The following is a 16,061-nucleotide window of genomic DNA, read 5'->3' as shown; positions in this document are numbered from 1 at the left end:
TTATTTTCTTCCAGGTAGTGTGTGAATTTCTTCTCTTGGCATGACAAAACAGATTAGACACAAAAGCTACATGAGTCATAAGAAATCTAGAGATCACAGGTGATAGGCAATCAAGATGCAAAGAGATCTCTGGATCAAAAATCTGAAAGATTGAGTCAGAATGTCACAACCACAATATAAAGTGTTTATCTTGAATGAAGTGATGATAGGACTTTTCCTCATTTTTGAAAGGGTTGTTATACCACTTGTGAAATAAACATTTAAGGAAATAAAAAATGAATAGCTGATCACCAGCATATTCTTTTCTGAATAAAACAGATCTAAAAACCATGTAGGAATCTGTATTTTTTATCTTTGTCTCTGTGTTCAGAAGAAACACAACAGCCTTTCATATCTGGGCAGCTTCTTTTGCATGGCAGCAGAGGACCAGGTCACAGGCACCAGAGGTGTAAGACCCCCACTAGAGCTTAAGCTGCACAAATGGAGGCTTCGGTTAAATAGGTTAAATAAAAACAGAGAAGGAGACATGACAAAGTCATTACTTGAGGTCTCCTACATTTGTGATGGGAACCCAGTATGTTCTGACCCTAGGAAAGCCAATTACTTCTTTATGGTTTGTCTAGGAACAAGAGGAGTACTCCCCACAAATTTAAATAATATGACTTCATTGCCATTGCTTTTAAATGACAAAGTAACTGGGGACAATTTCCTCTCCCCCAGTAAATACATTGAAGCATTAACATTACTACATTGTTGAATTTTCACACGCTCATACACATTTTTTTTTATTTTTTTTTTGCAGAGCAAACAGGGAATATGTATGCTCTTATCCACATTTCCTGTGGAGCAGACTGATGTGAGACAACACAGATGAGAATGAAGCTTCACTGTACAACAAGATCTTTGGAAGAACAGGAACCACCACTGAGAACACATGCCAAGCAGCAGAGAAACTGAGCTTATGAAGACAGGAGGGCTCCTCTGACCACTGCTTGGTGGGGAAAGCAAGGCAAGGAGGACTCTGGACAGACCATCAGGACAAAGGCTGGGAGCTGACTACCAAGTAAATGCCCCAGTAGCAGCTTTTAGCAGCATCCGCAGATAGAGGAAGCCTTGAATCAGTAAGGAAAAACTTTACCTGCTGTTGTTTGATTCCCTGCTTGTAGGGAAACAATGCTTTAAGTTCTTCTAAGATAAACACGACTGCATCAGCACAACATAGTGCCCTATTCTCTACCTGTTTTCCTAACAGCTGTCTGTGGGGCTGCTGGTTGGCAAACCACATGGATCAAAGACTGGGAACAAATATTTTCATATCTTCACCAGCAATGTTATCACTAAAAATAATCAAAAACTGCTCCCCACCTTCCTTCCCCACCAGGGAAGGTTTTGCATCATGCCTTTCCTGCACTGAGTCAATAGGCAGCAGCAATCTCTTCTCTGTATGTTTCCAACAGCTGCTAACACTGTAAGTAAACAAAAGAAGCCTGATACTGTTTAAAAAAAGAGACAGAGAAGCTCCAAGAATATTTAAGCCAATTTGGATGAGAAAACGGGATGCAAGTCTCACAACGTTTCTGACTTTTTCTTCTAATCAGCCCTGCTGCTACCTGGTTATTTGCTTAGGGCAGGTCTATGTAGGGTGAATTAAGTAGCCTGCAATCATTATTCCATCCCAGCTTCCTTCCTGAACTCTCAAATGCAAAATAAAATCAGCCCAGTGAATAAGCAGACTAGAATGTGTGTGATATTAAATATTTCTTTGGGCCCTGTTTGGAAACCAGTCACCCCAGTGGATTAATAGAGTAAGATAGCTTTGACACAGCTGCTGGGCTGCCGATAACTCCATTTGGGATGAGGTATATGAATATATATCCATACATCTTTATGGATATGAAATAAATAGGCAGCTTGTGAAGGGAGAGACGAAAGTCTGTCACCACGTTTGCCAGATGATCTCCAGCAGAAGGGGAAGTTTGGTTGTCTGTCTGTCATCTACGGCTCATCATCGTTTGAGAAGTGTCAGTGCAGGCCTGCACAGGGGCGGAAAATTGCGGGGCTGCCACTGACCCCCCCACTCACCAGTTGCCCAACAAGCACTCATTTTCTTTGCATGTTGTGAGGGCTGAGTAAGGCACTGGGCAGTATTATCGCTAGTGTTTTATCACCAAGGAAATGGGCATCTTATATGTACAATCATACACATTGACAGGATGCCCCCTGAGCCTCCTCTTCTCCAGGCCGAACAGGCCCAGCTCTCAGCCTCTCCTCACAGGGAGGTGCTCCAGGCCCTTCACCATCTTGGTGGCCTGCATTGGACTCTCTCCAGTATGTCCAGGTCTCTCTTGTACCAGGGGGCCCAGAACTGGACCCAGCACTGCACGTGCGGCTTCATCAGTGATCTGCGTAATGCAGCCAAGAATACCACGAGCCTTTGTAGCAACTTGGTGTTCACCAGGACCCCCAGCTCCTTTTCTACCACGCTGCTTACCAGCTGGGTGGACCCCAGCATGTCCTGGTGCCTGAGGTTGTTCCTCCCCAGGTGCCTCTCTTCAAGCACATTTCAATGCAGTCAGCCAAAAACCATTTGCCTACACATACCCCATCAAAACCAATCATTCTAGTGATCACTGGCCCGATTTGCATGGTAAAAATCTACCCAAAAATGCCAAAAAAACTGTGCTCTGATCTCTTTGCTGCAAACCATCACAGGTACAACCCTGGGGACCCTGGCTTATTGACAACTCCACCTGCTTGCTCAGGCACAGCCTGGCCACACCTCACCTCAGTGTCTATCATATAATATGACAAATACAACACAGAAAACAACATTTCCCATGCCTGGTTCTCCTTCAGCTTTTTCTCCAGCAAGATTAGGCAATGTTATTTGAATTGACGATCAGCAAACCACCTGAACATATGGGACATGCAAGCCTATATTACTTATATTAAGTTTGTAGTGCGATCATCTGTGCTCTGCTAAGCTTGCTAAGATACCATGACGATATTAATATCCTTGAATTAGGAAGAAGACTGCTGCAATAAAAACATGTAATTAGTATTTTACATCAGATATATATGCCAAGATAGCGCAAATTGGAAAGGACTGTGGAAAAATATTTGTGGTAAGGATGGTTTGTATAGAAATAAATGTTAGAAGAATTACATTGATCTTATAATGACAGCTGACAAAATTGCACACTGAAGGTGGACGCATTATGGGGAAAGCACTGTGGATCGTTTTCTAGGGAGACTGTACAAATGTCTTGAATATGACAACACACAACCATGCAGAAATCCAAAGTGTGTTTGCCATGTTCCCCTGGTCTAATATCAGATTTGTCCTGTAATTTGAAGCCCTGTCTGCTTCTTTTATGTAGCTAGAAAGTCAGAGCTGTTTGACTGGAGTTGATCTGGTTGCTAAACAACCAATAATTGATCTTCTCTGGATTTTAGCAATGCATCCTTTAAGCAGAGAACTCACTACCTTTCTGTCTGAAAGGTTAGGCCTGTACATTATTTTCCGAGGACTTTAAATGGAAATCAAATACTTCTGAAAAAAAAATTTAAGGATAGATTTACTGATAAATATATGTGTTTGTTTTGTTTTGTTTTGTTTTTTTAAATACATTTTTAAAACCATAGTGGTGTAACAACACAACTGTGATTGCTTCTGTGGGCTGTAAATTCCCATCAGGTGCCAGCAGGCTGACGTGTGTCCTGTTAAACGTATGAATTCCTGTAATATTCCATTGGGTGGTATGGTGATGCAGGTCCACTCATCACGTGCCTCATGCAGTCTTTACTGACTGGACTTGAAGCAAATCCAAGTGAGTTTGTAAAGATTGTGCATAGGATGTCCAAGATTTCTGGATGCCTGGAGAGCTAGGTAAAGCAGAACTGTCTGAGCTGCCAGGTGTCTGGAAATCACAGACAACTATATAAAAAAAGTCTCAAATTCTGACAAAATAAAAATTCCATATGGGAAAGGAGGATATTTCCAAAAAGAAAGAAAAAAAGAAAAAAAAGAATTCCAGCAAGAGATCCCCTTTCTGGCAAGGGATGGAAAACTTCTGATCCACAGGATGGAAAGAGATGGTCAGAATTACTTATCTATATGCAATAACGTGCTTTCTGCCATTTTTTTTTTTTTTTTTTTCCAGAGAGTAATAAAGAAATTCAAGTATATGATATAGTAAATTAGACTTCTTAAAAAGTTGCAATTTATGTTTTCTGTATACCTATAAATATATATGTTATAATTTGAAGTTCTTAAGTCAGCACTGTGCAAAGCCATATTAGTAACACTCCTGTGAAGGAAGGCTGCAGATGGCACTAATAGAATTTCTGTGGATATATCTTAATTTTTTATTTATTTATTTTTTAATTTGGGACTAATTTCTAGCCTATATAATTTATCAAGGCTTTTAATTATGTGAAACGGATTTCTCTAAAGGCAGCCTGAGCAATACACACAATTGGAACTGAAATCAGCTCCAGGCTTGAAATCACTCCAAGTCACTGGCAAAAATGAAACTACGCTCAGCCTGCCAAAATTAACGTCATCCAGTTTTCCTTCTTTCCTTTCAACTTCTACCAAGCATAATCAGGTTTAATAGAGATCTGAAATATATAAGCCATAAAAAATGTGCACACTCTACAGTGCACAAGCCACTACCAGCAGTGAATATGGGAGAGAAATCAGTAGCTCTATGGTAGCTTTTGTTATTAATCAAGAGCTGCACATATCCATGGTGATATTTTGTGCTGTATTGTCCATTTTCTTCCCAAAGAGGATATTTTTGAAAATAGATGTCAAACTGCCTCACCTCTGAGGCGGAAGTTGCATTAGTGGTAACCTCAGCACCGACCCAGACCCAGTATTTTCCATTCTTGCACTATCCCTATTCTCACAGAGGGTTCATGCAATTTGAAGTGATTCTGGGGATGTTATTATCCAAGTCATTTGGGATATCCTCTATCTTTTTCTATACCTTACAAAGTCCCTACAGTCTTGGACAAACATCAAACATGACCACCCTCTGTCTTTGGGGAAATCTGAGTGCAGTGGAGCCTCTGTGGGAAGGCAGGCCTTCCTGAAGGAGAAAAGAAATTGTATCTGTGCCTCACACTTACTTAATATTTTTATTTTTATTTTTTATCTATCCAGGGTGGAAAAATAGGGAAAACAGTGAAAGTCCACGTAACAGCTTCATACTTCTGAGACTTTCAGAAGCCCTTGGCAGTGCCAGGCAGAAGGTGCCGCTGCTGTGACAAGGCAGCGGAGGAGAGGCGAGCTGGAAGGGGGCTCTGCTCATCCCCCTGCTCGCTTCTGGAGGACACCGGCAGCTCTGCCCGCTGCTTTTCCTGAGAATGCCCTTGCAAGATCACAGAGAGCTTCCATCCTTTGTTTCCTCTTTAATCTCTATAGGAAGCCTCTTCAGGAGGGAAACATTAAAGGCCAGAGAATTAGCAAAACAATGTCCCCTTTTCACCTGAGCCATCATTTCTGTCATCAGGTCCTTGCAGCATGTGTGGAATTGGGAGCTTCACTTACAAGTATTTAACCCCACAGCCTTACTGATCTCTCTAAATAGCTATACAATTGAACATCCTAAACTTTTTAATAATGAAATATACGTGTACATAAATGTATGCATATACACAGGAAGAACCTCAAACTTCAGGCTTCTTCAGGCTTTTGAGCTCTAATGGCTTATTAATAAAGCCAAGCAGTGTGTCTGTGTTCCAGATCGTGAACCTATCTGACCACTTGTGGGTGCACCAAAGTACTCTGTATAAATACTTCAGAGGTTTTGCTTTAGACAGCCTCTGTTTTGGTGCTGTGGGCTGAATGCCCATCAGTGGTTGGAGCACGGTAGATATGCTCCCAGAGTGCCTCTTCGCGGGGCTCCAGGAAACAGCTTAGCATCATCTGAAAGGGCACCAAGTTTGTGTGCTCTGAGGCTGCCTGCTGATATGAACCAACACAAGGGAAGTGAGGACAACTGGAAGATTTGCTTCCAAAGTACGCTGAGTCTGACTAAAACTCTACAGACTGAACTCTATTCACAGAATAAGAATGCAAGAGTAATTTTCCAAACGGAATAAATTTGGCTTTTTTCCTATCATCCAATGCCTTGCCTTACAGTGAACACCACAGTTGCATGTATAAAATGGGGAGGGAGATACAAAATTTCAATAGAAATGAAAAACTGAAAAGGAATCAATAGAAAAAAAAAAAAAAAGAAGAAAAAAAAAGAAAAAAAAAAAAAAAAAAAAAAAAAAGCAGTACTTTGATGCCAGCTTGTTGCATACAATGCACACAGGACTGCTTCCCTGCGTGCTGCAAGGGTCAAACCACAAGACACAGTTTCCTTGCTCGTTATTCATAGCTGCTCTGCCCAAGACAACACTAGCTCTTTCTTGGCTGTCTTGCATGGACAAGCTATCCATGTCTTTTTGAGTACAAATAGCTTTTCACAGTCTTCCCTTTCTGTTCTCGTGGTATTTCATGCTGACATTCACCCACAGTTCCAAAACTCATGCTGCCATGCCTTTCCCTTTCCTCACCCCTGCTACTCCTCTCAGCACCTGATTTATGCCCCTTCACTCTTCCCAAAAGCAAGTCATGAGGAGCACACGGGACGCATTGTGTCCGCAGCTGCGGTTTGGGCAGCTGGAGCAAGCACCTTTAACAATTTGTTTTACATTTTTAAAATTTGTTTAACAAACACATGCTTGCAGAGGAAATTCTGTGCTGTCCTGCAGCACTCTCAGAAAGCTTAGCAAGGACATGGAGAAATGTTGGTGCCCTCTCAGAAGTTTCTGCTGGTGAGATGTGAATGTCCAGAGGTTAAGTGTGGATGGACCTCTGTGGATGACAGAAGGTAAATGGATTTGAAAATGCAAAAAGGCAAGAGCTAATTAGCACAACGCAACCTTTATCAGAGCACTGAAGATCTACAGGGTTCATTATCAGTGTGTGAACCTCCTTCTTGGAGGACTCCCACCTCTCTTTGGGTGCTGCTTTGATGTCCCCTCAGCAAGGAAGGGCAGGGAGAAAGGCCCTGATATTGAGGGTGAAATGCAAGGATTGAAACTCTGTAGTGGTGTAAAGCAGGAGATGAGGAGGTACATCACGACCAGTTGAAGCTGCTGGGCAATCCAGGCAAGGAAACTTGAAGTTACCCAGAGAGGGGTCTGACAAGAGCTGAGAGACACCAAATCCAGACAGACCCAGAAGCATCTTTAATGGTCACAAGTGGCCAAGCCCCTAGCCTCACTCGCCGCCCAACGGCACTACGTTCAGTAGCTCTGTGCCAGTCACCCACCTCAGGCAGCCAAACTAACAGGAAAAAGACCTTTTTGTGGGATGCCTTCTCAGCTACTTCAGCTGCAGACTAATTGGAGCAGCAGTGACCCACCTGGCAACAGCCACTCTGCAAAATCACAGCCTTGGGTGGGAAATTCAGCATTGCCAGCCATGCCTAAGTGAGACGTCATTGCCAAGCAGCTGGGCGAAGCAGGCAGACCACACTTCATTACAGAATGGGCAGGAGACGGCAGTAATTACACAAACACGAGATCTATTACCTGACCGTTGTCAGATCCATCTAAGGTGCCATGTGCAGCGAGGCAGGCCATTAATTTCCCATTCCGCCGGCAGCCCAGGTGCACCAGGTCTCGGCAGTGAGCATGGCATGTGTACCTGCAGTCTGGGACACGCACGTGGACAAAAAGGAAAAAAATAGAAGAAGCGTTTAGAAACGAAGTTGCTGCAGGCAGAAGCTGGAAGAGAAGCACATCCTGATGAGCTACCTCTCTGCTGAACCTCCATCTCTGTGCACATGGGTAAAAATAGTTACAAATTGGAGATGTGAATTCACCGAAGCAAAGGTGACAGCCCAGTGCCACCCTGTCACAGCCTCTGTGTCACCCTGACACAGTTGCAGAGACGCAGGTCTCCAGTTATCTCAGGGCTGCTTGGTAGTACAGTTTTGCAAGAAGTTTGGTACTAGTTATTAGCAATTATAATATAAGCACAAGAGCAAGTGCTTTCAGGAAAGACACAACATTTCAGATAAAAGTTTTTATTTAAGTACAACGACCATTACGTGCGTATGTGTATTTTAAATCTGAGGTTCTTTCAAGAATATGCACAAGAGTATTGAAAACTGAATGAGGAGTGTATATGAAGTTGCAGTTAACCTGCTAAATCACAAAGTTGCCCTCAGGAACAATTCAAAAATGTCACTTGCTGGCTACCAGAGTCAACATGGATGGCTACCAGCAATGCAAATTCATCACAGAGGCAGATGGCCCCATCTCCAGCAAGAAACCAGCCCATTCATACTGCCTCGCTATCACAAACAAAAATCACTTAAATAATATTTACAAAACCAACATGCATTTGGTCCTGAAGCCTTGCTGCATTTGTTTTTCGATGTAAGCTGGGCAGAGCTCATTATACCACCTTTGTCTAGCACTGAATGTCACTCTCTATTTTTAGATTCTGTCTGAAATTGTTTATAATTTTGCCAAAGAGAAACCACTTGTACTTAAAGTTTCCATGCTGGGGAACATCATGCTGTTTGTTTTAGAACATTTTAGCTAAAACAATTCAGCCATTTCCAAGAATGACTTTTGGAGGAAATGCTTTGATTTTCCTAAAATAAACTACTCTTACAAATATATTTTTGTTACAAAGCTTTGCACCATTCTGATGTATAGCATAAGGTGAATTCTGGGTGGGCTTTTTTTTGGTGTTCCCTTATCAGCCTTTCAAAAATCTCAGTTTTCCGTATGATTTGTTAGATTCCCATTACAACTCCTGAAGAATAAGTTATTTTAGGTTCCCATTTACAATCAGTATTCAGCAGCAGTGTTATGGGGCAAGACAGAAGAGTGGTTCCTACAACATTGAACCATTGGCTATGGACTGGGCGTCTAATATAAGGTCCCTGCATGGACAGATCATTCAAAATTTATATATATATATATATATATACATGTATATATATATATATATATACACATAAACATGCAATCACAGTCCTGTGCCTGATACAGAATTTGTGCTATATCCACACTAACACAAGATTAAATGTATTTTATCTGGCATAAAGCTTGCTAATACAAAGCCTGTCAAAGCTTCTTGAGCACCAGTGACTCAGCAGACTCGGTCCTTACTGGATCAGCACTCTGGATCAGATAACCACAGTATTTCTGATCTGGCAGACTTAAACCAGATTATCGCTATACCATGTCTCATCACACCCTTCTTGGGATATCAGCAAATATCTTCCAGCTAATTATGGAGCAAGAAGGACCTTGTTGCAATGTTAACCCAAATGCTAAGAAAAGGCTCTAAGTCTCTAAAGCCATTACTGTATGTTATGCAGAATTTGGAAAACATGAAGCAGAACAGGTAGAAGACTACAAAGGAAAAAAAAATAGAGGATGTTTCAGGTGGCTGACAAACACAGCAGGCATCGCTTCGCTGCATGGCAATGAAGACGTGAAGGGGGGTCACATGGAAGCAGTAGCTGCATTTCTTATTTTTCTTAATTTCTAAGTTCTTTGCAAGCTTAGTTATCTGTGAATATTTTCTTGGCTTAGTTTCTAAAGAAAAAATGCTTATGAAATTGCATTGCTTGACTACCTTCCTACCCTTTCCCACTGACTCCGAAAGAGCTGACTGATTTCAACCAAATGCAGTCTAAAAGATGATGAAGTTCGTATGAATTCATGAAAATCATCTCTTGGCTAAAGAAGGGAGACCCAAGCTAATGTCCAGGCTCAGGGCAAAGTAGGCCAAGCTCAGCAACCAGGCAAGTATCTGAGGGTCTGGACAACCCGCTCCTACACGGCTCCTCTTGGCTATTCCCTCACAGGGCATGGAGCAAAAATCTGTAGGAAACTAGGCTTCATGCAAGTGTATATACCTACGTGCACCTATTCTAAAAACCCATTTTCACAAATAGTATTAGGAAAAAATCTCTTACCTAAACAGTGGTCAAAACCAGGATTACTAATTAAGTTAGAAAACATTATCTCTCAATGCTATTTTGTTTGTCATTTATATTCATTTTAATTTGTGAGTCCATAATATTATTTGTAAGACAAGCCCATAATTTTCTCCTGGCTCTTATAGGCATAATTGCAAAGGATGTAAAAGCTTCATCTCTGAAACTCTTTCGATCATCAACTAGATTTGAATATACTGACCATAAGTTTAATGAGCAAGACAAGAAAAAAATATGTTTGTTTCTAGGATGGTAATATTTACAGCCTTCTTTTTCTATATATTTTAGCTCTAAAAGCGTTATTTTACTCCATTAATGGCATACAGTGTTTCACAAAGGTCCAGGTAGCATCAAATTAAAAAGAATAATCTCTGGTTTTGGTAATCTTTCACTTGAGCACTTGCCAAATTACACTGAGTTTAAGAAATAGCTACTACTCTGAAAAGACTGTTTCAATCATCAGACAGGGGATTGCCGTATTATTTCTGCTTGGAAAGCATTCAGAGCCAGGTATTCTTTCCTGATGTGGTCTGAAACAAATGTTGTCCTCTAAGTTCAAAGATCTGGGGCCTTTAACTGGGTGCAGCTGATAAAAGCCAGTGACATTTAGAGAAGGTAGCAGGTTTATTTTCCTAATGCTTGGGCTGTCCTGTATGCTTAAGTTATCTATGAAAGTGATGTCCCAATGCATATTGAACATGTGTAATTATCCTGTATAATTTGTAAATGCAAAGTGTGTGTTTATTAAACATACAAATTACATATTTTTAAAGTTGCATTATCAAATACTGAGTCATAATGTAACGCATTATTTATTCTTGTATTGCTTCTGGACTCGTAGAAAAAAAAAATAAAAAAAAAATTACATGAAATCAAAACTATTCATATCTCATCTTCACAAGGGTGAGCTGTAAGACATCAACACATTCATTTATGTTCATGGTCCCTACCTGATGTTTGGGATTTCTTTACCTGAAACTTGATTTTGCCTGATAGCTCATAAATAGCTGTCCCCATGGCAGCCAGGGCCTCATGCCTGGGCTGCACAGCAGAAAGCGAGCAAGCTCAACAGATGCTCTACCAGCAGCCCCTGCTAACTGAGCATTGCTGAGGAAGGCAGAGGCTCAGCAGCAACATCTCTCTCCTGCTGTGGTCTTCTTCCTTGCCCAGGAGGTGTGCATGTTCATTTCTGTGATGGCCCAGACAAATTTAACTTTCAAATGCATATGCAAAGTGCATGCCGTGCCTGAGCAACACATGGGAAGCTCAAAGCCAAATTTGTGTTTGTGTTTGTATTACTTATCAACTGCACTAAGTTGAAGACATCTTTACTAGAAAGCTTGAGGAGGGTATACAGCTTGGTGTTGCTACTGTGTGTGTTAGGAAATTGGCCAGTGAAATCATCTTTAATTGATAGCCTATGGCTTTGTTCCCAGCAATCAGAGAAGAGATTGCTACCGTGATTGCTCTACAGAAAGTACGCCTGGAAAGCTTCTTGGAGAAATATTCAAACTACATAAGATGTTTACTGCCTTAACTCTTAATCCATTTAAGCCATCAGGTCACAAAAGGAAGAAGAATGAAGTTCAGCAGCATTTCTTTTGCAAGACAGAACTACACTGTATTTCTCCAGTATACTGATATCACCATCTCATTTTTTGGTTTGCACTTAATATACGTTGTGTTGTTCTCCTTTTTACTGATGGCCAAAAGCCTACTTTCTAGTTTGATACCAAAGCTCAAACCAACATGTCTTTTAGCAGTTTCTCTAGAAGCTGTAAAGGAATGAGAAACCTGCTTGGATAAGTGACCTTCAGAAAGAGTTGAGTACAGCTTCTTGGGGGCAGACATCCACTGTAATACTCTCAATGCATCTCCATTTATTTCTGATTGTTTATTTATTATTATCACTCAATATCAGTCTGAGATTAAAATAAAGTTCATTTTAACCATATTTCCCAATTAATGTAATATGGGTGATTTTTAAGGGATCACAATAATTATGGACGAGACAGGGAATTTCTGACCACCTTTTTTCCTGAGGGATCTCTGCACATTTCCCAGTCCTGGAGCTAGGCAAGGCTCAACTCAGACTGCAGTACACAAAAGCCCCATCTCCCAAATTCACGTCAAGTTGTATCCACCCACATCTACAAGCACCACTTTGCCATGTAAATTCTTCTAATCTACTGTTTCTCTGCAGACTCCGCTTCCAACAGGTACATGGCTGTGGCTACTGGCCATGAGGCCCTGTGTGGGATACACACATCCCGCAGAGAGGATCCTCTGCCATATTCCTGGGCACAGAAAGATCATGAAGCAGACTTGACTGGCCTCCTAGGTCAATGCTCCAAGAAGCCTGCTACTACAAGAACCTCTAGAAAGCCAGCGAAACCATCTTGTTACTGGAGTGGCCCAGGAGGGCTGACTAAGACCAGAAGATGTAGCCAGATGTGCCTCCTCCTTCAAGCAGATGAACACTGCTGCTGGAAAGCAGACATTCTCTCTCATTCAATTCCTGCTTCCTACAGCTGTTGCAGCCCACTTGACGGTATTAGAAAGCGAGCATGAATATAAACAACACAGGAAAAAGGCTTTCAAAGTGCTGGTGCTAAAGCTAGGCTTCAAGATTTAGAATTTCAATCATTTATATAAATGCATTTTTCTTCAGTTTTGCTAAAATCCTTTTTTTTTTTTTCTTTCACACAGCTGGCAAATACCATTTGGATTACAATCTTCCATCAGTAAAAAACAAACAAAAGCTCCTCAAACACTCATCTATCAATGCATCTAATATATTCACACATTTTACTAGTTAAATAATATGTCTGATAAATAATAGTCTATAAAATGCTATTTGTTGTAAGACCCTAAAACTGAAGCTAAAAATCAAAGGAATGTGATTGCAAATAAGTGATTTAACAAGGAGAGTTAAGCAGTGATCTCTCTGTAACTTTAAAGAATTGCAGCTTTGTCAATACTAGCCCATGAAAGTTCATTCTCTAATACACAACTCTTTATGATGAATGCTGACTTAATGAACAGTCATCTTGAGCAGATAAAGTCACGCTCAAAAACTAAAATGAGACAAGTTACTGACTGTACCAATATCATCCTGGATGAAACAGGATGTACTGGTTACAAGGAACAAGTTTTATATTACAGTATAAATCAAATGCAGGCATGACACTTTAAAATATGCTCAGTTTAATTGGTTTCTATGACAAGAAAAAAAAAAAAAGATACATCTATATTCTACACAGAAGATGCTTCTAATGTTTAATGGATATTTGAAAATAAAGGTATTCCTTCAAATTCATATCTGAGACTGTTCTTTGATTTACATCTTTCTTACTTTGGACCAAGAAATTGATCTTATTTCTTAGAAATAGAACCTTATTTCTTAGGGAAAAAAAAAATAAATATATATATATATATATATATATACATAATTTCTTTGGATCCTAAGCAGAGAATCATATTAACAGGAAATTATTAAGAGGTACTTTAAGTTTGGTTCCCATCCTGCCCTCTCACCAAGCCCAAACAGGCACCTCTGGAGGTTCTTGTGATTTTGACTCACAAGAAATGCTTGACACACATTTACATGAATTTTGCAAAGATCCCCATACCAGCAGCTGTCATTTCTTTGTGGCTGCAAATGTGTTTCACCCCACATCCTAGCATTGTGCAAACCCAAGCATTTACATAGGCACCAGATAGAACTGACTCTGTCAGGCCAGCCACCCCATCTGTAACCATCACAGCCCCATTGGGGTGAGGAAACCTGCCCTGGGAACAGGATAAACTCCTGCAACCGGCTCTATTTGCAGCTTCTCATGGCGACTGAGGTACAATTAGCAGCCTGCTCATGGCCCAGACCTGCTAGATCGTGTATTTGCATATATTTGGACCTCAGCAGAGGACGGGTGCTTTAACTGACAGAATGGTGCAGAACCCAGCCCAAATGCTCACCATCTTTTTGTCCATGAAGTGTGTTTTACCAAGCTGGGGTTTGGCTGCTGCACACACACACAAATGCTGTATTACTCACCAGCTTAAGATTCAGATTTAAGATTTCCAACACCAGTCCAGATAAACTGTGTGGGTATGGGCACCCCTTTAGGAGGGGGCAGGCAGGTGGGAAGCCAGGACTGACATGCCAGGGCAGCTCATCCAGGGAATGGCAGGAGACATTGCCATCTAGCTGCCCCTTTAGGAACTGGGATGGAGGAGTTTGCCTGGATGAAGCATCTTGGAGTGGCCACTGTTCGCCAGGTGAGTGTGCTGGCAGCAGTCACAGAGAAAGTCCCTGACCATTGAGAGAGGATTGCACATTCCTCATACATGTAAAAAGTGTGCGTGCGGTAGGGTTAATACCTATCTTGAGCTACTAAATTCTACAGTGGCTCTTTGATGCTCAAATGTCTTTGAGCACCTGGCTGTGAGCGATGTAGGAATATAAATCCCATTGATTTACTCTAGAGCTATCAAAGAATTAAGTCAATTTAATCTGCATGCAAAAAACATTCCTATTTTTATCAACGTGGCAAGCTCAGTCTCATGTTCTCTCCCTCCTTCTAGTGCGTGCCAGCAGGCTCCAGCTGGGACTTGTCACTGCAGACTCTTTCACAAAGGTGGGATCCCATATTATCAGCCTATAAAAAGGCTTGTGCTCCTGGGGACTCCTGTGCCTGCTTTGGGTTGATAATGGTCTTTGTGCACTCCTGCAGCAACAGAACATCCCATGCTTGCCAGACCACCCAGAAAAATAAATAAAAAAATAATAAAATAAAATAAAATAAAATAAAATAAAATAAAATAAAATAAAATAAAATAAAATAAAATAAAATAAAAAAAGTTTGTAAACAAGACTGAATTATGTTCACTTCCTTCAATCAAGGTAAGGGTCAAAACAGAAATTTGCAATAGCTTTTTGCAACAAGCTCCTTGGGCAGATAACACTCCTTCTGCTGTGAGCTTTGAGGACCAAGCATGAAACAAGGAAATTGAGAATGGGGCATTTCAACCCCATAACTTGATCCTCCCCATGTACCTGGCTGGCTTGTTTTCTGAGGCCCCCTTCTAGGGACTGTGTTATACTGCCAAAAAACACCTTAACATTCAGTAGCTTTTTTCAACTCCCTGTTGCATGGTGATGCCTATTGTTTTCCAAAGCTCTGCACACGAAAACTGTGAGACGTGGTGAAGCCTCAACCCGTTAATTAATGGAAAGACTTCATTATTGGCTTCACAGCCAATTTTATCCATGCTTTGCAGCAGATGAGAAGGGAATGTGATGAGCTCCTACTGACACTAACAGATCCCAGAGATAACCACTTGCTGGCAGACAGGACTGACATTTCTGACTGCCAAAGCAGCTAGGGGTGGGGAGGCCAAATTCTTCCACACAGTAACTTCAAACAAGGGATCATGGACAAAACTCAGCAGGCATCTCGATATATCACCTTGTCTAGCCTTTCCTGATGGACTTCAGAGAGTGCTTTTGATGCATGCCGCAGCAGAAGGTGCACCTATCGTGCACAGGTTTGTGAGGTAAAATGGCAGTGAAGATGCCATGGCCCTGAAGAGCCAGAACTTGCGTATGAAGCTCATAAAACCCAGCAGCCCAAAGCCCTTGCTGAAGTTCCCTGCTGAATACAGGGGCTGGCGAGGCACACCAGCCCCGAGCAGCTGGGTTTCCTCCTGTGGCTCTCTCAGAGCACACGCTGAAAATCGCAGTAATTTACCTTCAGTGAGCACCTGGCCCAGGAACACGTGGCTGCATGCATCTCTGAGCTGAAAAAGTGATGGAAAATAGTTGAAGAATTACTGTTTAAAAAGGCAAAAAAAGGGTTCAAAGTATTCATGCAGTTCCACTATGTGTCATGCTGGTGTTTGGTGATTTCCACTTGCTGCGATTGCTAGTCTCTTCCTAACATTAAAGATCTAAGATAATGGGGAGAAAAAAACCTTCCACAACAATAAATAAATAAATAAATAAATAAATAAATAAATAAATAAATACACACT

At 41.2% G+C, this 16,061-nt stretch overlaps 1 protein-coding gene across 1 annotated transcript in view; it reads right to left on the bottom strand.

Moving 5' to 3' along the window:
* Positions 1-16,061, bottom strand: part of RASSF3 (Ras association domain family member 3) — a 91,698-nt gene that overhangs the window by 66,691 nt on the left and 8,946 nt on the right. The window contains exon 2 of the mRNA XM_005029452.6: positions 7,597-7,718. Coding sequence (XP_005029509.3) covers positions 7,597-7,718 — 122 coding nt within the window. The remainder of the gene's footprint in view (positions 1-7,596; positions 7,719-16,061) is intronic.

The sequence above is a fragment of the Anas platyrhynchos genome, chromosome 1, assembly GCF_047663525.1.
Source record: "Anas platyrhynchos isolate ZD024472 breed Pekin duck chromosome 1, IASCAAS_PekinDuck_T2T, whole genome shotgun sequence".
Classification (NCBI taxonomy): domain Eukaryota; kingdom Metazoa; phylum Chordata; class Aves; order Anseriformes; family Anatidae; genus Anas; species Anas platyrhynchos.
This window is presented reverse-complemented; position numbering and strand designations above follow the sequence as displayed.